Source organism: Struthio camelus, chromosome 38 (assembly GCF_040807025.1).
Source record: "Struthio camelus isolate bStrCam1 chromosome 38, bStrCam1.hap1, whole genome shotgun sequence".
In the NCBI taxonomy this organism is placed as follows: Eukaryota; Metazoa; Chordata; class Aves; order Struthioniformes; family Struthionidae; genus Struthio; species Struthio camelus.
The window spans coordinates 2,321-24,099 of NC_090979.1; the positions used below are offsets into that span (position 1 = coordinate 2,321).

Here is a 21,779-nt window from a genome sequence, read left to right on the forward strand (position 1 = left end):
TCGCCGCAGCCCCCCCGCTCGCCGCAGCCCCCCCGCCGGCCCCCCGGCCCCCCCGCTCACCGCAGCCCCCCCCCGGCCAGGCGCTGGGCCTGCCGGGCGGCCGCCGCCGCCGAGTTGAGCAGGCAGAAGCCGCTGGCGCCGTCGGGCTCCGCGTGGTGCCCGGGGGCCGCACCACCGCCACCGCGTTCTGCACCTGCCGCCCCACAGCGCTGCCCCACGGCGTCCGGCCGCCCCACGGCCGCCCCACGGCCCCCCACGCCCCCCCACGGCACCCCACCGCCGCCCCACGCCGTCCTGCCGCCCCACGGCCGCACCACCGCCACCGCGTTCTGCACCTGCCGCCCCACAGCGCTGCCCCACGGCGTCCGGCCGCCCCACGGCCGCCCCACGGCCCCCCACGCCCCCCCCACGGCACCCCACCGCCGCCCCACGCCATCCTGCCGCCCCACGGCTGCCCCACCGCCACCGCGTTCTGCACCTGCCGCCCCACACGGCCGCCCCATAGCGTCCTGCCGCCCCACGGCTGCCCCACGCCCCCCCACGGCGCCCCACTGCCCCCCACCGCCGCCCCACGCCATCCTGCCACCCCACTGCCCCCCACCGCCACCGCGTTCTGCACTGCCGCCCCACACCGCTGCCCCACGGCGTCCGGCTGCCCCACGGCCGCCCCACGGCCCCCCACGCCCCCCCCACGGCACCCACCGCCGCCCCACGCCGTCCTGCCGCCCCACGGCTGCCCCACCGCCACCGCGTTCTGCACCTGCCGCCCCACACGGCCGCCCCACAGCGTCCTGCCGCCCCACGGCTGCCCCACGCCCCCCCCACGGCGCCCCACTGCCCCCCACCGCTGCCCCACGGCGTCCTGCCGCCCCACAGCGCTGCCCCACCGCTGCCCCATGGCGCCCCATGGCCGCTCCATGGCACCCCACCGCCGCCCCACGCCGTCCTGCCACCCCACGGCCGCCCCACCGCCACCGCGTTGCGCACCTGCCGCTGCCCCATAGCGTCCTGCTGCTGCCCCAGCCCCGTGGGGCCGCCCCCCGCCCCCCAGCCCAGCCCCCCCCCCGCCGTGGGGCAGCCCCCCGGACGCCCCTGGCCGGCCAGGACGGCGGCGGCGGCGGCGCAGGCGCAGCCGGCGGCCAGGCGGGCGCAGGCGGCCGAGCGGGGGCACAGGAAGACCGAGGGGAAGCGGGCGGCCGCCCGGCGCAGCTCCCGCGGGCCCAGCCCCGCCGTGGCCGCCAGCCCCGCCACGTAGGCCGGCCTGCGGGCCCAGGCGTCCGGCGGGGCCCAGGCGTCCGGGCTCCCCCAGCCCCGAGGGACCCAGGCGTCCGGGCGCCCCCCCCACAAGGGACCCAGGTGTCCGGGCTCCCCCAGCCCCGAGGGACCCAGGCATCCGGGCGCCCCCCCCACAAGGGACCCAGGCATCCCGGCGCCCCCCCCACAAGGGACCCAGGCGTCCGGGCGCCCCCAACCCCAAGGGACCCAGGCGTCCGGGCGCCCCCCCCCACAAGGGACCCAGGCGTCCGGGCTCCCCCAGCCCCGAGGGACCCAGGCATCCGGGCGCCCCCCCCTCAAGGGACCCAGGCGTCCCGGCGCCCCCCCACAAGGGACCCAGGCGTCCGGACACCCCCAGCCCTGAGGGACCCAGGCGTCCCGGCGCCCCCCCCCACAAGGGACCCAGGTGTCCGGGCTCCCCCAGCCCCGAGGGACCCAGGTGTCCGGGCTCCCCCCCACAAGGGATCCAGGCGTCCCGGCGCCCCCCCCCACAAGGGACCCAGGTGTCCGGGCGCCCCCAACCCCAAGGGACCCAGGCGTCCGGGCGCCCCCAACCCCAAAGGACCCAGGCGTCCCGGTGCCCCCCCCCCACAAGGGACCCAGCCATCCCGGCGCCCCCCCCACAAGGGACCCAGGCGTCCGGCGCCCCCAACCCCAAGGGACCCAGGCGTCCCAGCGCCCCCCAGCCCCCAAGGGACCCAGGCGTCCGGGCGTCCCCCCAACCAAGGGACCCAGGCGTCCCGGCGCCCCCCAGCCCCAAGGGACCCAGCCCCCAAGGGACCCAGGTGTCCAGGCACCCCCCTCCCCACAAGGGACCCAGGCCTCCGGGTGCCCCCCAGCCCCCAAGGGACCCAGGCCTCCGGGTGCCCCCCTCCCCCCAAAGGCACCCAGCCATCCAGGTTCCCCCCCCCCACAAGGGACCCAGGCATCCAGGCTCCCCCCAACAAGGGACCCAGGCGTCCGGGCTCCCCCCCCCCAACCCAGGGGCCCCGGCGTCCGGCTCACGTGTGCACGGCGTGCAGCTCGTGGGGCAGGGCCTCGCGGGGGGGCAGCCGGCGGCAGCGCTCCGCCAGCCCCAGCTCCGCCAGCCGCTCCATGACGCGCGTCACCCGCTGCGGCACCTCGGGGTGCTGGCTGGGGGGGGGGGGGGGCACCGCCCGGACGCCTGGGTCCCTGCGCCACCCCGCGCCGGGGGGCCCAGGCGTCCGGGGAACCCCCTACAAGGGGCCTAGGCGTCCGGGACTCTTTCCCGCAGGGGCCCAGGTGTCCGGGCAACCCTCCCGCAAGGGCCCAGGCGTCCGGGAAACCCCCCTACAAGGGGCCCAGGCGTCCGGGACTCCCCACACGGGACCCAGGTGTCCGGGAGCCCCCACAGGGGGGCCAAGTGTTCAGGGAACCCCCCCTACAAGGGGCCCAGGCATCTGGGTCTGCTCCTGCAGGGGCCCAGGCGTCCGGGGAGTTCCCCTACAAGGGGCCCAGGCGTCCAGGCCCACCCCGAGGGCCCCGGCGTCCGGCCTACCTGTCCCAGGGGTTGTAGTGCTCCGTCATCCTCTCGTCGTAGAGCAGCCCGGTGCGGGCCGGGGGCCGCGGCTGCGTCAGGTGCTGCTCGGCTCTCGCCAGCGCCTCCTCGGGGGTCTCTGCGGGCGGCTCCGGGGGGGCTCGGCCTCCCCCTGCCCCTCCGCCCCCTCCGGGGGGGGCTCCCACGGCTCTGCGGGGCGCGGGGGGCTCAGCCGGGCTGGGGGGGGGGGGCGCCGCGGCCTGCTCGGGGCGCAGGCCCAACATGGCCGCCTAGCAACGCCCGGAGCCCCTTAGCAACCGCAACGGCGGCCCGGAAGGACGAGCGGCGACCAAGATGGCCGCCTAGCAACCGCGGGGAACTCCCAGCAACCAAGATGGCCGCCTAGCAACCGCGGGGGAACTCCCAGCAACCAAGATGGCCGCCTAACAACCGCGGGGGAACTCCCAGCAACCAAGATGGCCGCCTAGCAACCGCGGGGGAACTCCAGCAACCAAAATGGCCGCCTAACAACCGCGGGGGAACTCCCAGCAACCAAAATGGCCGCCTAGCAACCGCGCTCGGCCCTTAGCAACCAGGCCCAGGGCGCCCAGGGCGGGGGGCGCGGGCGGCCGTTGACCCCCCTGGGGTCGTGGGGGGGGGGACACACGACCCCCGCCCCGGGTTTGGGGAGGGGGGGACACGGGCGACTCACCAGCCTGGCGCAGGCAGCCCCAGTGCTTGCGGTGGGCGGCCATGGCCCGGGCCAGCGAGGCCAGCCCGCTGCGGGGGGGGGGGGGGAATGGAGGGTGAGGGGGGGCCACGATGCCCCCCACCCCCCGACCCCCCTTTGGCCCCTGACCCCCCGTGCCTCTCCCCAACGCCCCATCCCCTCAACACCCCCCAAATGCCTTGAGCCCCCCAAACCGCAGCCTCCCCAACACCCTCGACCCCCTCCAGATCCCCCAAATGCCCCCACTCCCTCCAGCTCCCCGACCCCCCAAACAGCCGTACCCCCCCGAATCCCCCCCCAAAAACACCCATCCCCCTGAACCCCCCCAAAAACGCCCCGGACCCCCCCCAAATGCCCCACTTCCCCCAGCCCCCTCCCAAAACACCTCCACCTCCCCAGATCCCCCCCAAAACACCCCCAGACCCCCCCAAAGCACCACCACCTCCCCAGATCCCCCCCAAAACACCCCCCAGACCCCCCAAAACACCTCCACCTCCCCAGATCCCCCCCAAAACACCCCCCGGACCCCCCCAAACACCTCCACCTCCCCAGATCCCCCCAAAACACCCCCGGACCCCCCCAAAACACCTCCACCTCCCCAGATCCCCCCCAAACACCCCCCGGACCCCCCCCCAAAACACCTTCACCTCCCAGATCCCCCCCAAAACACCCCCAGATCCCCCCAAAACACCCCCCGGACCCCCCCAAAACACCCCCGGCCCCCCGGCTGCCCCTCACCTGGCGGTGGGCACGGCGGGGGCGGGGGGGGGCCCGGGGTCCCCCAGCAGGGTGGCCAGCACGGCCCCCAGCCCCAGCGCCAGGCCCGGCGGCGGCCGCCCCCCCTGCGCGACCAGCGCGGCCCCTGCAGCCCCTATAGCGCCCGGGGAGGGGGGGCCGCCCCCTCTCGGAGCGCCCCCGCCCCCCCGCGGCCCTTATAGAGCCCCCGCGACTCCCCATACCCCCCGCGACGCTCCCAGGACCCCTATAGCCCCCGCCCTCACCCCCGCGGCCCTTATAGAGCCCGCGACCCCCCATACCCCCCCGCGACGCTCCAGGACCCCTATAGCCCCCCGCCCGCCCCCCCGCGGCCCTTATAGAGCCCCCGCGACTCCCCATACCCCCCCGCGACGCTCCCAGGACCCCTATAGCCCCCCGCCCTCACCCCCGCGGCCCTTATAGAGCCCCCGCGACTCCCCATACCCCCCCGCGACGCTCCCAGGACCCCTATAGCCCCCCACCCTCACCCCCGCGGCCCTTATAGAGCCCCCGCGACCCCCCATACCCCCCCGCGACGTTCCCAGGACCCCTATAGCCCCCACCCTCACCCCTGCGGCCCTTATAGAGCCCCCGCGACTCCCCATACCCCCCCGCGACGCTCCCAGGACCCCTATAGCCCCCCACCCTCACCCCCGCGGCCCTTATAGAGCCCCCGCGACCCCCCATACCCCCCGCGACGCTCCCAGGACCCCTATAGTGCCCTGTAACACCCCTATGCCTTATAGAGCCCCCATGACACCCCCCCAGCCCTCCATCGGACCCCCCCCCGTCGCCCTCATGGCCCTTATAGCGCCCCCGGACACCCCTGTGCTGCCCCCATGCTGCCCCCAAGGGCCCCTATAGGGCCCTGCACTACTTCCACGGCCCTTATAGCACCCCCATGATGCTCCTATAGCACCCCCACACCCCCCCGGACCCCTATAGTGCCCCCAGGACCCCTACAGTACCCCCACGACACCCCAAGGACTCCTATAGCGCCCCCAGCTCACCTGTGTGACCCCCACGCTGCCCCCCCCCACGGCTCCTATGGCCCCTATAGCGCCCCCAGGCGCCCCCAAAGCCCCTGCACTGCCCCCACCTCCCCCGTACGGCCCCTATAGCGCCCCCAGGTCACCCCGGGGCCCCCTACATCGCCCCCCGGTCGCTCCCACGTCCCCTATAGCGCCCCCGCCGAGGCCCCTATAGGCCCCTCACCTGCAGGGAGAGGACGAGGCGGCCGGCGGCCAGGCCGGCCAGCAGGTGGGTGAGGTGGGCGAAGCCGCCGGGCGTCACGCGCATCCCCCCCTGCCGGGCAGGCGCCCGCGTCGGCCGGGGCCCCTATAGCCCCTATAGCGCCCCCCCTCCCGACAGCCCCCCCGAGCCCTCCCGCCCCGGCCTGCAGCGGCCCCTATAGCGCCGCGCGGCTCCCCCCCCCGCCCCGCCGACCCCAGGCCCTCCGTAGCGCCCCAGCGCTGCTCCCGTCCCCTATAGACCCCCCCCTGAGGCTCCTATAGCTGCTCCAGGGGGGTCTATAGGGGCGTGCAAGGGCCGCGGGCAGCTCGCGGGGCCGTCGACGCCCCGCGCGGCCCCTATAGCGCCCGGAGGCGGCCCGTGCGGACGGCCCTGGAGGGGAGGGAGGGGTCCGCGCGCGCCGCCCCCCGCTGCGCGGCCCCTACGGCCCCCATAGGGGAAGGGGGCGATGGCGGCGGCTCACCTCCGGGTGCCCGACGAGGGCGCCGAAGCCGGCGGCGACGAGCACCAGCTGCGGCTGAAACTGGAGCGGAGCCGCGTCCGTCCGTAGGGGCCCCCCGCGCCCGTAGGGGCCCCCGCGCCCGTAGGGGCCCCCGCGTCCATAGGGGCCCCCACGCGTCCATAGGGGCCCCCGCGCGCGCCCCCGCCTCACCTCCAGCCCCACGGGCAGCAGCAGCTGCAGGAAGGCCGCCAGGTAGTCGCCGTCCGTCATGCCGGCCTGCGGGCAGACGCGCGGGCGCCTCGGCATCCCCTACGGCCGCCCGGCCCCTACGGAGCCCCCGCACCGCCCGGGGAAGCCCCACGCGGCTCCTACCAACACCCCCTATAGCGCCTGCGGCGCCCCCGCTTCGCCCGCGCCGGCGCCGCGCAGCCCGAAGCCCGAGCTCCCGCGACACGCCTGGGCCTGCCCCGACCCTATGGGGGCCTTACGGCCCGGGGCGGCCCGGTGAGCACCCGGAAGGGCCCCTATAGCCCCTATAGGGGACCAGGCGAGCAGCGGGCCCCCCTAGAGCCCCCGTAGCAGGAAGAGGAGGAGCCGGCGAGCCCCTATAGCCCCTATAGGAGGGGAGCGAGCAGCCAGCCACTTCCTACCGCCGCTATAGGACGAGACCGGCCCCCGCGGCCCCCGCAGGGGACAGCGACGTACCTGCTGCCAGGGCAGGTTGAGGGCGCAGCCCCGGGCCCGGCCCGCGCCGGGGGGGGGGCCGCCGGCCCCCCGGTGCACCGAGAAGCACAGCACGCTGCGGGGGGGGGGGGGGGTCAGTCCCAGTGCCGCCCAGTACGCACCAGTGCCCCCCCCAGCACCCACCAGTATGCACCAGTGCGCACCAGCGCCCCCCCCAGCACTCCCCGGTACGCACCAGTGCCCACCAGTGCCCCCCCGGCACCTCCCAGTACGCACCGGTGCCCCCCCGGCACCCCCCAGCACCCCCCAGTACGCACCAGTGCGCACCAGTGCCCCCCCGGCACCCCCCAGTACACACCAGTGCACACCAGTGTCCCCCAGCACCCCCCAGTACGCACCAGTGCCCCCAGCGCCCCCCAGCACCTCCCAGTACGCACCAGTGCCTCCCAGTGCCCCCCCCGGCACCTCCCAGTATGCACCAGTGCCCCCCCGGCACCCCCCAATACGCACCAGTGCCCACCAGCGCCCCCCCCGGCACCCCCCAGTACGCACCAGTGCCCACCAGCGCCCCCCCCGGCACCCCCCAGTACGCACCAGTGCCCCCCCGGCACCCCCCGGCACCCCCCAGCAGGCCCCAGTGCCCCCAGAGACCCTCCTGGCATCCCCCAGCACCTCCCAGTATCCCCCAGCACCACTACCTGCCCTGCCCAGTAGCTCCCAGTACGTCCCACAACCCCCCACTGGGCTCCAGGACCCCCCCCCAGTGCCCCCCAGCGCCCACCTGGGGTCGTCCTCAAAGAAGCTCTGGGTGCTCTGGTCGGGCTCCACGTCCCAGTTCACGATGAGCACGCTGCCGGGGCAGGGGCGGCGAGGGGCCCAGGCGTCCGGGAGGGGCCCAGGCGTCCGGGCGGAGCCTCCCCCCACCCCCAGCAGGGACCCAGGCGTCCGGGAGGGGCCCAGGCGTCCAGGTGGAGCCTCCCCCACCCCCAGGAGGGGCCCAGGCGTCCGGGAGGGGCCTCCCCCCGCCCCCAGGAGGGGCCCAGGCGTCCGGGAGGGGCCCAGGCGTCCGGGCGGAGCCTCCCCCACCCCCGGGGGACCCAGGCGTCCGGGAGGGGCCCAGGCGTCCGGGCGGAGCCTCCCCCACCCGCAGGAGGGGCCCAGGTGTCCAGGAGGGGCCCAGGTGTCCGGGCAGAGCCTCCCCCACCCCCAGGAGGGGCCCAGGCGTCCGGGAGGGGTCTCTCCCCACCCCCAGGAGGGGCCCAGGCGTCCGGGAGGGGCCTCCCCCACCCCCAGGAGGGGCCCAGGCGTCCGGGAGGGGCCCAGGCGTCCGGGAGGGGCCTCCCCCACCCCCAGGAGGGGCCCAGGCGTCCGGGAGGGGCCCAGGCGTCCGGGAGGGGCCTCCCCCCACCCCCAGGAGGGGCCCAGGCGCCCGGGAGGGGCCCAGGCGTCCGGGCGGAGCCTCCCCCCGCCCCCCCGGCGGGGCCCCGGCGTCCGGCTCACCGCTGCACCCCGAGGCGCCGCTGGGCCCAGCGGGCGGCCATGGCCACGGCGTTGAGCGCGCTGGAGCCGCCGGGGGGGCTGCGGGACACCCCGTCCCTATAGCGCCTATAGGGCCCCACCGTGCCCCCCGCGGCCCCCCGGCAGCTCCCCCGTAGCTCCCCCAACGCCCACCGACCCCTGCAGCCCCCCCACCTCCTCTACGGTCTCCGCGATGCCCCGATGCCCTACAGCCCCCCAGCAGGCCCCTGCGGCCCCACAACGCCCCCACGCCCCCATCGAGCCCCCTACAGGCCCCGCGACGCCCCACGACCCCCGCAGCGCCCCTACACCCCCTATGCCCCCCTGCAGCTCCCTACGACCCCCACAGCGCCCCTACACCCCCTATGCCCCCCTGCAGCTCCCTACGACCCCCACGACGCCCCTACACCCCCTATGCCCCCCTGCAGCTCCCTACGACCCCCACGACGCCCCTACACCCCCTATACCCCCCTGCAGCTCCCTACAGGCCCCCACGACGCCCCTACACCCCCTATACCCCCCTGCAGCTCCCTACAGGCCCCCACGACGCCCCTACACCCCCTATGCCCCCCTGCAGCTCCCTACGACCCCCCAACACCCCTATACCCCCCATAGCCCCCCACAGCCCCCCCCCAGCTCTCTACACCCGACCCTAGCCCCTACGGCCCCCTACAGCCCCCACGACGCTCCTATCCCCCCCCATAGCCCCCCCCGCCCCCCCGCGGCCCCCCAGAGCGCCTACAGCCGCCGCGGGCGCGTACCGGAGGAGGCCGAGGCCGTTGCGCAGCTCGCCGGCCGCCACGCCGCTCACCAGCGCCAGCAGCGCCCCCGCCGCCAGCCGGGCGCCCGCCGCCGCCTCCTGCGCCCAGCGGGGACCCAGGCGTCCGGCCGGGCTCCCGACACCCCCCCCCCCCCGGCCCCGGGGCGCCCGGGGGGCCCCGGCGGCCGGGCGCCCCCCGCCCCGCCCCCGCCCCCGGCCGGGCCCAGGCGTCCGGGCGCTCACCCACCGGCTGCGCCGCCGCCGCCGTCTGCGCCAGCGCCTCGGGGCTGCGGGACGCGCGGCTGCCTCAGCACCCACGGGACCCCCCCGGGGCCCCCCCGCTCCCCTGGGGCCCCCCCAACACCCCCCCGGGACCCCCTGCTCCCCCCGGCACCCCCCAACAGCCCCCGGGGACCCCCAGCACCCCCCCAGGACCCCCAACACCGCCCCAGCACCCCCCTGGGCCCCCCAACACCCCCCTGGGCCCCCTGCTCCCCCCAGCACCCCCCTGGGGCCCCCCCGCACCCCCGTGGGGACCCCCTGCTCCCCCCAACACCCCCCAGGACCCCCAACACCCCCCAACACCCCCCTGGGGCCCCCCAACACCCCCCTGGGGACCCCCTGCTCCCCCCAACACCCCCCAGGACCCCCAACACCCAACACCCCCCGGGACCCTCTGCTCCCCCCAGCACCCCCCTGGGGCCCCCCAACACCCTCCTGGGGATCCCCCGCTCCCCCCAACACCCCCCTGGGGCCCCCAACACCCCCCGGGACCCCCTGCTCCCCCCAGCACCCCCCTGGGGCCCCCCAACACCCTCCTGGGGACCCCCCGCTCCCCCCAACACCCCCCTGGGGCCCCCAACACCCCCCGGGACCCCCTGCTCCCCCCTGCACCCCCCTGGGGCCCCCCAACACCCCCCGGGACCCCCCGCTCCCCCCAGGAGCCCTAAACACCCCTGAGGGCCCCCCCGACCCCCCTGTGCGGCCCCCAAAGTGCCCCCCGCCCCCCTGAGGACCCCAAAGCCCCCCCAGCCCCCCCCCGACCTGTGGACCAGCAGGATCTCCTCGTCCGTCGCCAAACGGGGCTGAAACGCGACAGGGGAGGGGCAGCGCGCGGGGCCCAGGCGTCCGAGGGGCCCCGGCGTCCGGCGGCCCCCCCCCCGCCCCCCGGCGGGGCCCCGGCGTCCGGCGCTCACCTCCACGCGCACGCAGCGCTCCACCAGGCCGTACTGCTGCAGCCGGGCCCAGGCGGCGGCCAGCGGGGGGCTGCGGGCCGGAGGGGGCCCGTGAGGGCCCAGGCGTCCGGCCGGCCGCCCCCCCGCCCCCCCCGCGGACCCAGGCGTCCGGGCCCTACCTCTCGTCCCCGGGCCAGGGCAGAGCCGCCGTCTGCTCGTCGTACGCCAGCCCCGTCCCCGTGGGCGCCGGCCCCTCCGCGCCCAGCTCCTGCCGGCCGGGCGAGCCCAGGCGTCCGAGGGGCCCCGGCGTCCGGCTGGCCCCGCTCCCGAAGGACCCGGCCGGCCGGGCTCGAGGTGCCCCCCCCCCAAGTCCCGCTGCGTCCAGGCGGAGCCTCCTCCCCCCACTCCCGGGGGGGGCCCAGGCGTCCGGGAGGGGCCCAGGCATTCGGGAGGGGCCCAGGTGTCCGGGCGGAGCCTCCCCCCACTCCCGGGGGGGGCCCAGGCATCCGGGAGGGGCCCAGGCGTCCGGGAGGGGCCTCCCCCCACCCCCAGTGGGGACCCAGGCATCCAGGAGGGGCCCAGGTGTCCGGGCAGAGCCTCCCCCCACCCTCGGGAGGGGCCCAGGCGTCCGGGAGGGGCCCAGGTGTCCGGGAGGGGCCTCCCCCCACCCCCAGGAGGGGCCCAGGTGTCCGGGCAGAGCCTCCCCCCACCCCCAGGGGGGGCCCAGGCGTCTGGGAGGGGCCCAGGTGTCCGGGCAGAGCCTCCCCCCACCCTCGGGAGGGGCCCAGGCGTCCGGGAGGGGCCCAGGCATCCGGGAGGGGCCCAGGTGTCCGGGAGGGGCCCAGGTGTCCAGGCGGAGCCTCCTCTCCCCACCCCCAAGAGGAACCCAGGCGTCCGGGTAGAGCCTCCCCCACCCCGGGAGGGCCCAGGTGTCCAGGAGGGGCCCAGGCGTCCGGGCGGAGCCTCCCCCCGCCCCCAGGAGGGGCCCAGGTGTCCAGGAGGGGCCCAGGCGTCCGGGCGGAGCCTCCCCCCACCCTCAGGGGGGGCCCAGGCGTCCGGGCGGACCCCCCTCGCTGCCCCCACCCCGCCGCAGGGGCCCCGGCGTCCGGGCTGGCCCCGCCTACCAGGTGCTGCAGCCCCGCCTCCAGCTCCTCCTCCCTGTTCCTCCTCCGGGCCCGGCCGCGGCGCTTGGCCTCGGGCAGCCCGGGGCTCTGCCGGGGGGCGCGGCGCCCCGCCCGGCCCTGGGGGCGGAGCCTCCTCGTGCCCCGCCCCCTCCGCGAGGCCACGCCCCCAGCCCCTCCCCCACCCTGCACCAAGCCCCGCCCCCTCCGCTGCAGCCACGCCCCCACCCCCAGAACTACCCCTTAAACAGCACTATGCTCTTGACCCCGCCCCCTTGTGACTCCGCCCCTCCGCCTCGGCCACGCCCCCCCGCAGCCACGCCCTCAAACTAGCTCCCCAATGGACACTGCCCCTCGTGACCCCGCCCCCTCCGCCTCGGCCACGCCCCCCCCGCAGCCACACCCCCAAACTAGCTCCCCAACCGCCCCCGCCCCTCCTGACCCCGCCCCCTCCGCTTCGGCCACGCCCCCACGGCCACACCCCCCCCTCCACATACCAGCGGTCCCCCCCCCAACCGGCCCCGCCCCACTCACCATGGCGACCGCCGGGGGGCGGGGCTCCGTCAGCGCGCGGGGGGGGGGCGGCCGCGGCGCGGGGGCATCGCGGGAGGGGGAGGGGCCTGGGGAGGGCAACGGGGGGGGTTAGGGGGGTCCGGGGGGGTCCGGGGGGGGCGGCGGGGAGCGGAGCGGAGCGCGGCGCGGCCGCTCTCACCTGCTCCCCCCCGCCCGACCGTCGCGCGCGGCGCGCGGCGATGACGTCAGCGGCCGCCGGGCGGGGCCAAGCGGCAGAAGGGGCGGGGGGGGGAGGGAGCCGGGCGCGACCACGGCGGCGGGAGGGGGGGGGGAGAGAGCGGCCCTGAGGGGGCGGCGCCCTGGCGGGCGCCATCTTGCGGGCGGCGCCTGCATGGGGGGCGCCATTTTGGAGGCGGCCATGTTGGGGGTGCCCTCCACGGAGGTGGGGGGTTATGGAGGGAGGCGCCATCTTGGAGGTGCGGTTATGGGGAAGACGTCACGGGGGGCGCCATCATGCGGGCGCCATTTTGGGGGCGCCATCTTGGAGGCGCCATCTTGGAGGCGCCATCTTGGAGGTGCCATTTTGGGGACGCCATCTTGGGGGCGCCATCTTGGAGGTGCCATCTTGGGGGTGCCATCTTGGAGGTGCCATCTTGGAGGCGCCATCTTGGAGGCGCCATCTTGGGGGGAGACATCATCTTGGGGGTGCTGTTTTGGGGAAGCCAACATGGGGGGCACCACCCCGGAGGTACCATTTCGGGGGCACCATCACGGAGAGCACCATCTTGGGGAAGCCATCAAGGGGTCACCATCACGGGGGGGCACCCCCATGCAGGTGCTATTTTGGGGAAGCCATCATGGAGAACGCCATCTTGGAGGTGCCATCTTGGAAACACCATCATGTGGTCACCATCATGGGGGGGGGGGCGCCCCCATGGAGGTGCCATTTTGGGGAAGCCATCTTGGGGGCACCACACGGAAGGCGCCGTCTTGGGGCACCAGTTCGGAGATGCTGTCGTGGAGGGGGGAGGGTGGCGCCATCTTGGGGTGCCCTCCTGGGGCTGGGGGGGCCCTTTCGGGGTCACCGCGGGGGGGTGGTCACCGCCTTGGAGGTGCCGTTTCGGGGAGGCCGTCGCGGGCGCCATCGGGGGGCCGCCGTCTTGGGGGTGTGCCGTCCGGGGGGGTGGGCGCCATCTTGGAGGTGCCATTTTGGGGTCCCTCCCCTACCCCCCGGCGTCACCGCGCCCCAGTGACCATCCTGTACCTATGGGGGGGGTCCAAAACAGCCCCCACAGCCCACGTGGACCCAGGCGTCCGGGTGCACCCCACCCCCCGCCGGGGGGGCCCAGGCGTCCAGCACCCCCCCCCCAAATAATCACGCAACCAGCCATTTCCGATACAAAACTGCTGTAATTTGGGGGTTCCCCCCCTGGGATTGGGGGGGGTCGGCAGCTCGGAGAGGGGGCACCGCCCGGACGCCTGGGTCCCCCCCGGCACGTCCCCCCCCCCACCTCGGGGGGGGGGGGGCGGCAGGTCTCAACCCAGGGGGGGGCCGGCCCCCGGGGTGCCGGGGGGGGCCGCGTAGGCCCCCGAAGGCCCCCCCAGAAACTGCGGGGGGGCGAAAGGCAGGAAGTGGCCGGAGAGGACGACGGGGCCCAGGGCGTAGAGGGCGGCGGGGTCGTCGGCGGGGGCGGGCGGCGGGGCCGGGGGGGGCGGCCCGGGCTCCCCCAGCGCCCCCCCCGCCGCCGCCCCCCCCGCCGCTGCCGCCCCCCGCCGCTTCTTCCCCTTGGCCGAGACCTTGCGGTTGCGGGTCTGGATGCCGTCCTTGCGCATGGTCAGCGGGCGGTTCACCTGCGGGGAGCGGCCCGTGGGACCCAGGCGTCCGGCCGGGCCCGTCGCCCCCCCCCCCCCCCCACCGCCCCCCGAGGGGCCCCGGCGTCCGGGCTCACGTTGTGCAGCTTGAAGTAGAGGCCGCAGGCGTTGCAGACGGGGTCGCCGCTGGCGTTGCGCCGCCACAGCGTCGTCGTCGTCGTCTGGCAGTTGCTGCACGCCGTCCCCGCTCGTTTGCTAACGATCTGCGGGGGGGGGGGGCGCCCCGGGCCTTAACGAGGGGCTCTGCGCCTTGCCCCCCCCCCCCCCAGGAAGGGGCGCTTGGGGGAGGCAGTGGCTGGATGTGGGGGTGCTGGGGGGGCTCAGGAGGATTTGGGGTGTGTACGGGGGGGGCTTGGGTGCATGTACAGGGGGGTCTGGGGTGTGTAGGGGCGGTCTGGGGGTACGTCCGGGGGGGTCAGGGGTGCGTACAGGGGGGTCTGGGGTGCGCCCGGGGGGTCTGGAGTGCGTAGAGATGGTTTGGGGGTGCGTCCGGGGGGGTCAGGGGTGTGTACGGGGGGGTCTGGGGTGCGTCTGGGGGGTCTGGGGTATGTAGGGGCGGTCTGGGGGTCCGTCTGGGGGGGTCAGGGGTGTGTACAGGGGGGTCTGGGGTGTGTAGGGGCGGTTTGGGGGTCCGTCTGGGGGGGTCAGGGGTGCGTACGGGGGGTCTGGGGTGTGTAGGGGCGGTTTGGGGGTGCGTCCGGGGGGGTTGGGGTGCGTCCGGGGGGGTCTAGGGTGCGTCCGGGGGGTCTGGGGTGTGTAGGGGCGGTTTGGGGGTGCGTCCGAGGGGGTCGGGGGCACGTATGGGCGGTTTGGGGGCGCGTCCGGGGGGGTCGGGGGCGCGTCCGGGGGGGCGGGGGGGCCGGGGGCTCACCAGGCGCTTTTTGGGGCGGATGAGGGGCCGGTTGTGGCCGTTCATCTTGTGGTAGAGGCCGCAGGCGTTGCACAGGTAATGGCCGGTGCCGTCGCGGCGCCACAGCGGGGTGGTCGTGGCCCCGCAGTTGACGCACTCCCGCGCCTCTGCGCCCCGCCCCCGTCAGCACCCGTGGGCACCCGTGGGCACCCGTGGGCACCAGTGCCCACCAGTGCCCACCGGTCAGCACCGGTCAGCACCGGTCAGCACCGGCACGCACCACTGCCCACCAGTCAGCACCCACCAGCGCCCCCCAGTGCCCCCAGTCAGCACCCACCAGCGCCCCCCAGTGCCCCCAGTCAGCACCCACCAGCGCCCCCCAGTGCCCCCAGCACGCACCACTGCCCACCAGTCAGCACCCACCAGCGCCCCCCAGTGCCCCCAGTCAGCACCAGCGCCCACCAGCACCCACCAGTGCCCCCCAGTGCCCCCAGTCAGCACCAGCGCCCACCAACGCCCACCAGCACCCACCAGTGCCCTCCAGTGCCCCCAGTCAACACCAGCACCCACCAGTGCCCACCAGCACCCACCAGCGCCCCCCAGTGCCCCCAGTCAGCACCAGCGCCCACCAGCGCCCACCAGCACCCACCAGCGCCCACCAGTGCCCCCAGTCAACACCAGCACCCACCAGTGCCCACCAGCACCCACCAGTGCCCCCCAGTGCCCCCAGTCAGCACCAGCGCCCACCAGCACCCACCAGCACCCACCAGTGCCCCCAGTCAGCACTAGCGCCCACCAGTAAGCACCACTATGCACCACTGCCCACCAGTGCGCACCAGCATGCACCAGTACGTACCAGTGTGCACCAGCGCCCACCAGTGTGCACCAGCGTGCACTAGCGACCACCAGCACGCACCAGCATGCACCAGTGCACACCAGCACACCCCCATACACTCCCGCATACACTCCAGTACACACCAGTGCTCCCAGCACCCCCCAGCACCTGCCCCCAGTGCCCCCCAGTGCCCCCAGCGCCCCGCTGCTCCGCAGCCCCCAGTCCATCCCCACCCCCGTTGCCCCCCCGCTTTCCCCGCTGCCCCCAGCCCCAAATCCCCCCCGATTGCCCCCATTTCCCACCTCCCCCCGGCCCCCCCGGCCCCCAGACTCACCGCAGAGGGCCGGGGAGAGGCCGGGCCGGGGCCGGGGGGCCGGACCCCCCGGCGGGGGGGGCAGGAAGGCCAGGGCGGCGGCGGCGGCGGGGGGCCCCCCCCCGGGCGGGGGCGGCGGGGGGGGGCTGCCCCGGGGGGGCCGCAGCAGCTCCAGGAAGCGGGGGGGGCCCGACGGGTCCCCGGGGGGGTCGGGGGGGGCCGGCGCCCCCCAGCCCCCGGCCCCCAGCGCCCCCCCGTCGCCCCACGGCGCCAGCGGCAGGGAGAGGCGCCCTGCGGGGGCACGGCGTCACCGGCGGGGGGGACACGGGGGGGGACACGGGGACATGGGGGGGGACGCGGGGGGGACAACGGGGGGGTGGGGGGACCTGGGGGGTGTTGGGGGACACAAGGGACATTGGGGACGTGGGGGGACTGGGGGGACACGGGGGGCGTTGGGGGGACACGGGGGGGGACGTGGGGACATGGGGGACACGGGGGGCGTTGGGGGTCATGGGGGGACACGGGGGGCACGGAGGGGGACATCAGGGAGGTGGGGGGACGTGGGGGGACAAGGGGGGGCTCGGGGACACGGGGGAGGTGGGGGCCGGGGGGACACGGGTGACGCGTTGGGGGGGGCGCAGGTCCTACCTGTGGGGGGGAAGGGGCCCAGCAGCCCCCCCGGCTCCGGGGCCTCGGGGCCCCCCAGCCCCAGGAAGGCGCCGGCCTCGTCGGCGAAGGGGGGGGCCCCGTCCGGCCCCCCCAGCGCCACGAACTCCATGGGGGACCCGGACGCCTGGGTCCCCTGCGGGCCACCGGGGACGCCGGGGCCTGTGGCAAGCGGCGGGGGGGGGACGGTCAGTGCGCGTGCCCCCGCCCGGACGCCTGGGCCCCCTCGGGGAAGGGGGCCCCGGACGCCTGGGCCCTTCCGGATGGCAGCGGGTGACGCGAGGGAGCCCGGACACCTGGGTCCCCTTAGGGAGGGGGGCCCCGGACGCCTGGGTCCCCGGTGGGTGGCGGTGGGTGATCCAAGGGAGCCCGCCCGGACGCCTGGGCCCCCTCGGGGAAGAGGGCCCCGGACGCCTGGGCCCTTCTGGATGGCAGCGGGTGACGCGAGGGAGGCTGCCCGGACGCCTGGGTCCCCTTGGGGAGGGGGGCCCCGGACGCCTGGGTCCCCTGTGGGTGGCGGTGGGTGATCCAAGGGAGCCCGCCCGGACGCCTGGGCCCCCTTAGGGAGGGGGGCCCCGGACGCCTGGGTCCCCTTGGAGAGGAGGACCCGGGACGCCGGGGTCCCTCCAGGTGACACGAGGGTGCCCGCCCGGACGCCTGGGCCCCCTTAGAGAGGGGGGCCCCGGACACCGGGGTCCCTCCGGGCGGCAGCGGGTGAGGCGAGGGTGCCCGCCCGGACGCCTGGGCCCCCCCAGCCCGCCCCCCGCCCCAGCCCCGCCGGGGGGCAGCTGACCTGGAGCCGTCGCGTCAGCGCGGGTCGGACGGACGGACGGACGCCGCGGGCCAGGCGGGGCGGGACCCGCCCGGGGCCGGGCCCGCGGGGGGTGGGCAGCTCCCCCGCCCGGACGCCTGGGTCCCCGGGGCGGGGGCGGTCAGACGGAGCGGGTCCCGGACGCCTGGGTCCCCTGGGAGCTGACGGGGCAGACGCCGAAGGCCCCGGACGCCTGGGTCCCTCGGCAGGGGGCAGCTTAGAGAAGAGCTCCCGGACGCCTGGGCCCCTGAGCGACGAGTGCGAGGCGTCTTCGGGCAACGGGGAGGGCAGGGCTGGAGAGCCCGGACGCCTGGGCCCCCTCGAGGTCGGGGACGCTTTAGGGGGAGGGGGGGTCCGCGGGGGCGGAACGGGACCACCCGGACACCTGGGTCCGCCGCGGGGCGGAGCGGGGGACGCCTGGGTCCCCGGGGCGGGCACGCCCGGACGCCTGGGTCCCCGACGGCCCCCCCTCGGGGCGGCAACGGCCGGGGCTGCCGGGCCCTGATAAGCCTTATCTGATGCCAGGGCCGGGCTGGCGGTTGGGCTGGGGGGTGGGGGGGCGGGGCCGGGGGGCCCAGGCGTCCGGGCGCCCCCGCGCACCGACACGGGCACGCGAGCCAGGGACCCAGGCGTCCGGGCTTGCGCCCCTCGGGGGCCCAGGCGTCCGGGCGCCCCCACGCACCGACACGGGCACGCGAGCGGGGGGGGCCCAGGCGTCCGGGCGCCCCCGCGCACCGACACGGGCACGCGAGCCGGGGGCCCAGGCGTCCGGGCGGCGCCCCTCGGGGGCCCAGGCGTCCGGGCGCCCCCACGCACTGACACGGGCACACGAGCGGGGGGGCCCAGGTGTCCGGGCGCCCCCGCGCACCGACACGGGCACGCGAGCCGGGGGCCCAGGCGTCCGGGCGGCGCCCCTCGCCGGACCCAGGCGTCCGGGGCGCCGTGGGGGGGCGGGGCGGGCGCGGGCCGGCTTCGGGCGGAGGCGCCGGCCCCTTCCCCGAACCGCCGCCTTATCGGCCCCGGCCAGCGCCCGCCGCCCCCCAGCCCCGCGCCGCCGCCAGCGCCGGCCCCCGAGCGCCCTTTTCCCGCCCTCGGCGCGGGTTTTCCGCCCCGAAACGGCCGCCGCCGCTCCCGGCTCTTCCCGCGGGATTCGGGGCCGGGATTTTCCGGGGATTTCGATGCCGCGGGGAGGGGGCCCCGGCGTCCGGCCCCCCCCCAACCGCCGCGGCTCCCTCCGGCGCGGCCGAGGGGCCCCGGCGTCCGGGCCCCGGCCCTCACTGGGGCGCGGGGGCCAGGGCGCCGGGGGGGGGCAGCGCGGGCAGCAGCGGGGCGTCCAGGCGGAAGTCGGGGGGCGGCCGGGGGCCCCCCCGGGGGGGCGAGGGCAGGGCGCCGGGGGGGGCCGCCGCCGGGAGGGCGAAGAAGTAGGGGTGCAGCAGGGCCTGGGGAAGGGGGGGGAAGCGCGGTGAGGGGGGCGGCGAGAGCCCCGAGCCCGCGGCGGGGTGGCCGGGGGGCTGCCGCCCGGACGCCTGGGCCCCGCCGGGGGGGGCGTTACCTCGTGGGCGCGGATGCGCTGGCGCGAGGGGTAGACGAGGAAGCGGCGGAGCAGGGCCAGGGCGTCCGGGGGGGCGTCGGGCACCAGCGTCTCCAGCGGCGCCGGCGGCTGCGCCCGGAACGAGATCTTCCGGTAGTCGGGAAGCTCGGCCAGCTCCTGCGGGGGTGCGGAGGGGGGCCCAGGCGTCCGGGCGCCGCGCCAGGGCACCCCGGCGCCCGGCCCGGCCCCCCCGCGCTCCCCGTTCCCACCGGCCAGGTGCGGGGCGTGGGGGTGCCCAGCGCCCGCAGCACGCAGCACAGCTGCTCGATGTCGTTCTCGCCCGGGAACAGCGGCGACAGGTTCAGCAGCTCCCCGAAAATGCAGCCCACCGCCCTGAGGAGGAGCGAGGCGGGGGGGGGGCGTCAGCCGGGGGCCCCGGCGTCCGGGGCGCGGGGGGGCCCAGGCGTCCGGGGCGCTCACCACAGGTCCACGCCCTCGTCGTAGTGGCGGGCGCCGTAGAGCAGCTCCGGGGCCCGGTACCACCTGCGGGAGCGGCGACGTTGTCGTCGTCGTCCCCCCCCGGGCTGGGGCCCAGGCGTCCCCGGGCTGGGGCCCAGGCGGCTGGGAGGGACCCAGGCGTCCGGTACCTGGTGGCCACCTGGTGGCTGTAGGGCCGCCCCCGCGGCGCCGCCGCCAGCACGCGGGCCAGGCCGAAGTCCGCCAGCTTGAGCCGCCCGGCGCCGTCGATGAGCAGGTTGGCCGGCTTGAGGTCCTGCGCCCGGACGCCTGGGTCCCTCGCGGCCCGAACGCCTGGGCCCCACCTGTGCACTCTGTTTCCCCCCATCGCCCCACACCTGGGGCTGTCCCGTTCCCCCCCCGGGGACACCCGAGTCCCGCGCCCGGACACCTGGGTCCCCCCCGGCCCCGCCCGCGCCCGGACGCCTGGGTCCCTCCCGGCTCCTCCTGCACCCGGACGCCTGGGTCCCTCCCGGCTGCTCCCGCGCCCGGACGCCTGGGTCCCCCCCGGCCCTGCCCGCGCCCGGACGCCTGGGTCCCTCCTGGCTGCTCCCGCGCCCGGACGCCTGGGTCCCTCCCGGCTCCTCCTGCACCCGGACGCCTGGGTCCCTCCCGGCTGCTCCCGCGCCCGGACGCCTGGGTCCCTCCCGGCTGCTCCCGCGCCCGGACGCCTGGGTCCCTCCCGGCTCCTCCTGCACCCGGACGCCTGGGTCCCTCCTGGCTGCTCCCGCGCCCAGACGCCTGGGTCCCTCCCGGCTCCTCCCGCGCCCGGACGCCTGGGTCCCTCCCGGCCCCGCCCGCACTCGGACACCTGGGTCCCCCCTGGCCCCGCCCGCACTCGGACACCTGGGTCCCTCCCGGCTCCTCCCGCGCCCGGACGCCTGGGTCCTTCCCGGCTCCTCCTGCGCCCGGACGCCTGGGTCCCTCGCGGCCCCGCCCGCACTCGGACGCCTGGGTCCCTCCCGGCTCCTCCCGCGCCCGGACGCCTGGGTCCCTCCCGGCTGCTCCCGCGCCCGGACGCCTGGGTCCCTCGCGGCCCCGCCCGCGCCCGGACGCCGGGGCCCCACTCACGCGGTGCAGGATGCGGAGGCGGTGGCAGTGGCCCAGGCCGCGCAGCGTCATGGCCAGGAGGGCGCGGACGCGGGCGGGGGGCAGCGGGGCGGGGGCGGCCCGCAGCAGCCCCCCCAGGTCGCCCGCCACGAACTCGAAGGCCAGGACCACGGCGGGGCCGTGCGCGAAGGCCGCCCGCAGCCGCACCACCTGCGGGGCCACCGCGGCGGCTCAGCGGCTGGGGGGGGGCCCAGGCGTCCGGGGCCGGGAGGGGGCCCAGGCGTCCGGCCGACTCACGTGGGGGTTGTCCTCGATCTCCCGCAGGGCCTTGATCTCGCGCAGCGTCTGCGCCGGCAGCCCGTCCTCGGGGCGCCGCAGCGTCACCTTCTTCAGGGCCACCGTCTCGCCCGTCTGCGGGCCCCGGCGGCCGGCTCAGCCCCCCGGCCCCTGCCCCCCAAGAGGGCCCCGGCGTCCGGGGGGCCCGGGTGTTCGGGGGGCCCAGGTGTCCGGGGGGCCCAGGTGTTCGGGGGGCCCAGGTGTCCAAGGGCCCAGGTGTCCGGGGGTTCCCCCTCCCCCCTAGGAGGGCCCAGGTGTCCGGGGGACCCAGGTGCCCAGGGGGCCCAGGTGTCCGGGGGCTCCCCCTCCCCCCCAAGAGGGCCCAGGTGTCCGGGGGGCCCAGGTGTCCGGGGGACCCAGGTGTCCGGGGGCTCCCCCTCCCCCCCAAGAGGGCCCAGGCGTCCGGGGGGCCCAGGTGTCCGGGGGACCCAGGTGTCCAGGGGACCCAGGCGTCCGGGGGGCCCAGGTGTCCAGGGGGCCCAGGTGTCCAAGGGCCCAGGTGTCCGGGGGTTCCCCCTCCCTCCCAAGAGGGCCCAGGCATCCGGGAGGCCCAGGTGTCCGGGTGACCCAGGTGTCCGGGGGCTCCCCCTCCCCCCCAAGAGGGTCCAGGCATCCGGGGGGCCCAGGTGTCCAGGGGCCCAGGCGTCCGGGGGATCCAGGTGTTTGGGGGGCCCAGGCGTCCGGGGGACCCAGGTGTTCGGGGGGCCCAGGCGTCCGGGCGGACCCCACCTCTCTGTTCTTGGCCTTGAAGACGACGCCGTGGGCACCCTCGCCGACGCGCCCCAGGATGATGTACTGGTCCATACTGGTCATGCTGGGAGGCGAGCGCAAGGCGTTGTGGGAAGTCAGAGGCCTACCCTATCCCACAATGCCCTGCCAAGCCTCCGCCCCGGGGCACTGTGGGACAGAGCAGACCTCCGGCCTCCCACAATGCCCTGCAAAGCCTTCTTTCTTCCCCCCCCCCCAGTGCACCACGGGACGCTGGAGGTCTCAAGCCCCCCCCCCCCAATGCACCACGGGACGCTGGAGGTCTCAAGCCCCCCCCAGTGCACCACGGGACGCTGGAGGACCCCCCCATCCCACAATGCCCCGCGCGGCCCGGCCGTGCCCCCTCCCCACCTTGCCTGCCGGCCGCGCCGTCGCCCCGGGCAACCGCGGCGGCTCCCTAGCAACGGACCGGAACTTCCGGCGGCCGCTGGGCGGGAGGGGGGAGAGGGTGGTGCGGCGCTCGCCGGTCCCGCCCCTTCGCCGCCGCCATTGGCCGGGCGGAGGCGGG

The 21,779-nt window shown here is 77.7% G+C and overlaps 3 protein-coding genes across 4 annotated transcripts; all 3 read right to left on the reverse strand.

Moving 5' to 3' along the window:
- Positions 1 to 2,280: 2,280 nt before the first annotated feature.
- LOC138063976 (histone deacetylase 6-like) lies at positions 2,281 to 11,792 on the reverse strand. 2 transcript variants are annotated; one of them, XM_068924211.1, is made up of 17 exons: positions 11,745 to 11,790; positions 11,214 to 11,330; positions 10,269 to 10,357; positions 10,111 to 10,180; positions 9,959 to 9,999; positions 9,162 to 9,201; positions 8,916 to 9,013; positions 8,137 to 8,214; positions 7,418 to 7,486; positions 6,658 to 6,751; positions 6,163 to 6,228; positions 5,974 to 6,033; positions 5,475 to 5,564; positions 4,242 to 4,345; positions 3,486 to 3,553; positions 2,795 to 2,983; positions 2,281 to 2,409 (listed from the first exon to the last, which is right to left on the reverse strand). In XM_068924211.1, the coding sequence occupies exons 1-16, from the start codon at positions 11,745 to 11,747 to the stop codon at positions 2,871 to 2,873; spliced, it is 1,200 nt and encodes a 399-aa protein (XP_068780312.1). In that variant the 5' UTR covers positions 11,748 to 11,790; the 3' UTR covers positions 2,281 to 2,409; positions 2,795 to 2,870. The 2 variants fall into 2 exon arrangements, with proteins under 2 accessions (XP_068780312.1, XP_068780313.1); XM_068924212.1 differs by lacking the exons at positions 2,281 to 2,409; positions 4,242 to 4,345 and having other exon boundaries at positions 2,848 to 2,983; positions 11,745 to 11,792.
- A 1,467-nt stretch (positions 11,793 to 13,259) lies between these two features.
- Positions 13,260 to 17,719, reverse strand: GATA1 (GATA binding protein 1). The gene is made up of 6 exons (XM_068924106.1): positions 17,053 to 17,719; positions 16,242 to 16,421; positions 15,615 to 15,884; positions 14,467 to 14,612; positions 13,673 to 13,798; positions 13,260 to 13,574 (listed from the first exon to the last, which is right to left on the reverse strand). Exons 2-6 carry the CDS (start codon positions 16,369 to 16,371, stop codon positions 13,260 to 13,262), a joined length of 987 nt encoding a protein of 328 aa, XP_068780207.1. The 5' UTR covers positions 16,372 to 16,421; positions 17,053 to 17,719.
- A 625-nt stretch (positions 17,720 to 18,344) lies between these two features.
- On the reverse strand, positions 18,345 to 21,766 carry CDK20 (cyclin dependent kinase 20). The gene is made up of 9 exons (XM_068924107.1): positions 21,623 to 21,766; positions 21,233 to 21,317; positions 20,465 to 20,578; positions 20,189 to 20,377; positions 19,249 to 19,373; positions 19,082 to 19,144; positions 18,871 to 18,994; positions 18,623 to 18,778; positions 18,345 to 18,509 (listed from the first exon to the last, which is right to left on the reverse strand). Exons 2-9 carry the CDS (start codon positions 21,314 to 21,316, stop codon positions 18,345 to 18,347), a joined length of 1,020 nt encoding a protein of 339 aa, XP_068780208.1. The 5' UTR covers position 21,317; positions 21,623 to 21,766.
- Positions 21,767 to 21,779: the final 13 nt, after the last annotated feature.

Excerpts from the sequence above, each read along its gene's own strand:
- GATA1 (XM_068924106.1), bottom strand. The coding sequence starts at position 16,371 with ATGGAGTTCGTGGCGCTGGGGGGGCCGGACGGGGCCCCCCCCTTCGCC. Across the intron at positions 14,613-15,614 it reads CCTCTCCCCGGCCCTCTGCG|AGGCGCGGGAGTGCGTCAAC; the intron begins GTGAGTCTGGGG and ends GGCGGGGCGCAG. Across the intron at positions 13,799-14,466 it reads TCCGCCCCAAAAAGCGCCTG|ATCGTTAGCAAACGAGCGGG; the intron begins GTGAGCCCCCGG and ends CCCCCCCCGCAG.
- CDK20 (XM_068924107.1), bottom strand. The coding sequence starts at position 21,316 with ATGACCAGTATGGACCAGTACATCATCCTGGGGCGCGTCGGCGAGGGT. Across the intron at positions 20,579-21,232 it reads TCAAGGCCAAGAACAGAGAG|ACGGGCGAGACGGTGGCCCT; the intron begins GTGGGGTCCGCC and ends CGGGGCCCGCAG. Across the intron at positions 18,779-18,870 it reads CCACGCCCCGCACCTGGCCG|GAGCTGGCCGAGCTTCCCGA; the intron begins GTGGGAACGGGG and ends GCACCCCCGCAG.
- LOC138063976 (XM_068924211.1), bottom strand. Across the intron at positions 10,358-11,213 it reads AGGCGGGGCTGCAGCACCTG|GAGCTGGGCGCGGAGGGGCC; the intron begins GTAGGCGGGGCC and ends CCCGGCCGGCAG. Across the intron at positions 9,202-9,958 it reads GAGATCCTGCTGGTCCACAG|CCCCGAGGCGCTGGCGCAGA; the intron begins GTCGGGGGGGGG and ends CGCGTCCCGCAG.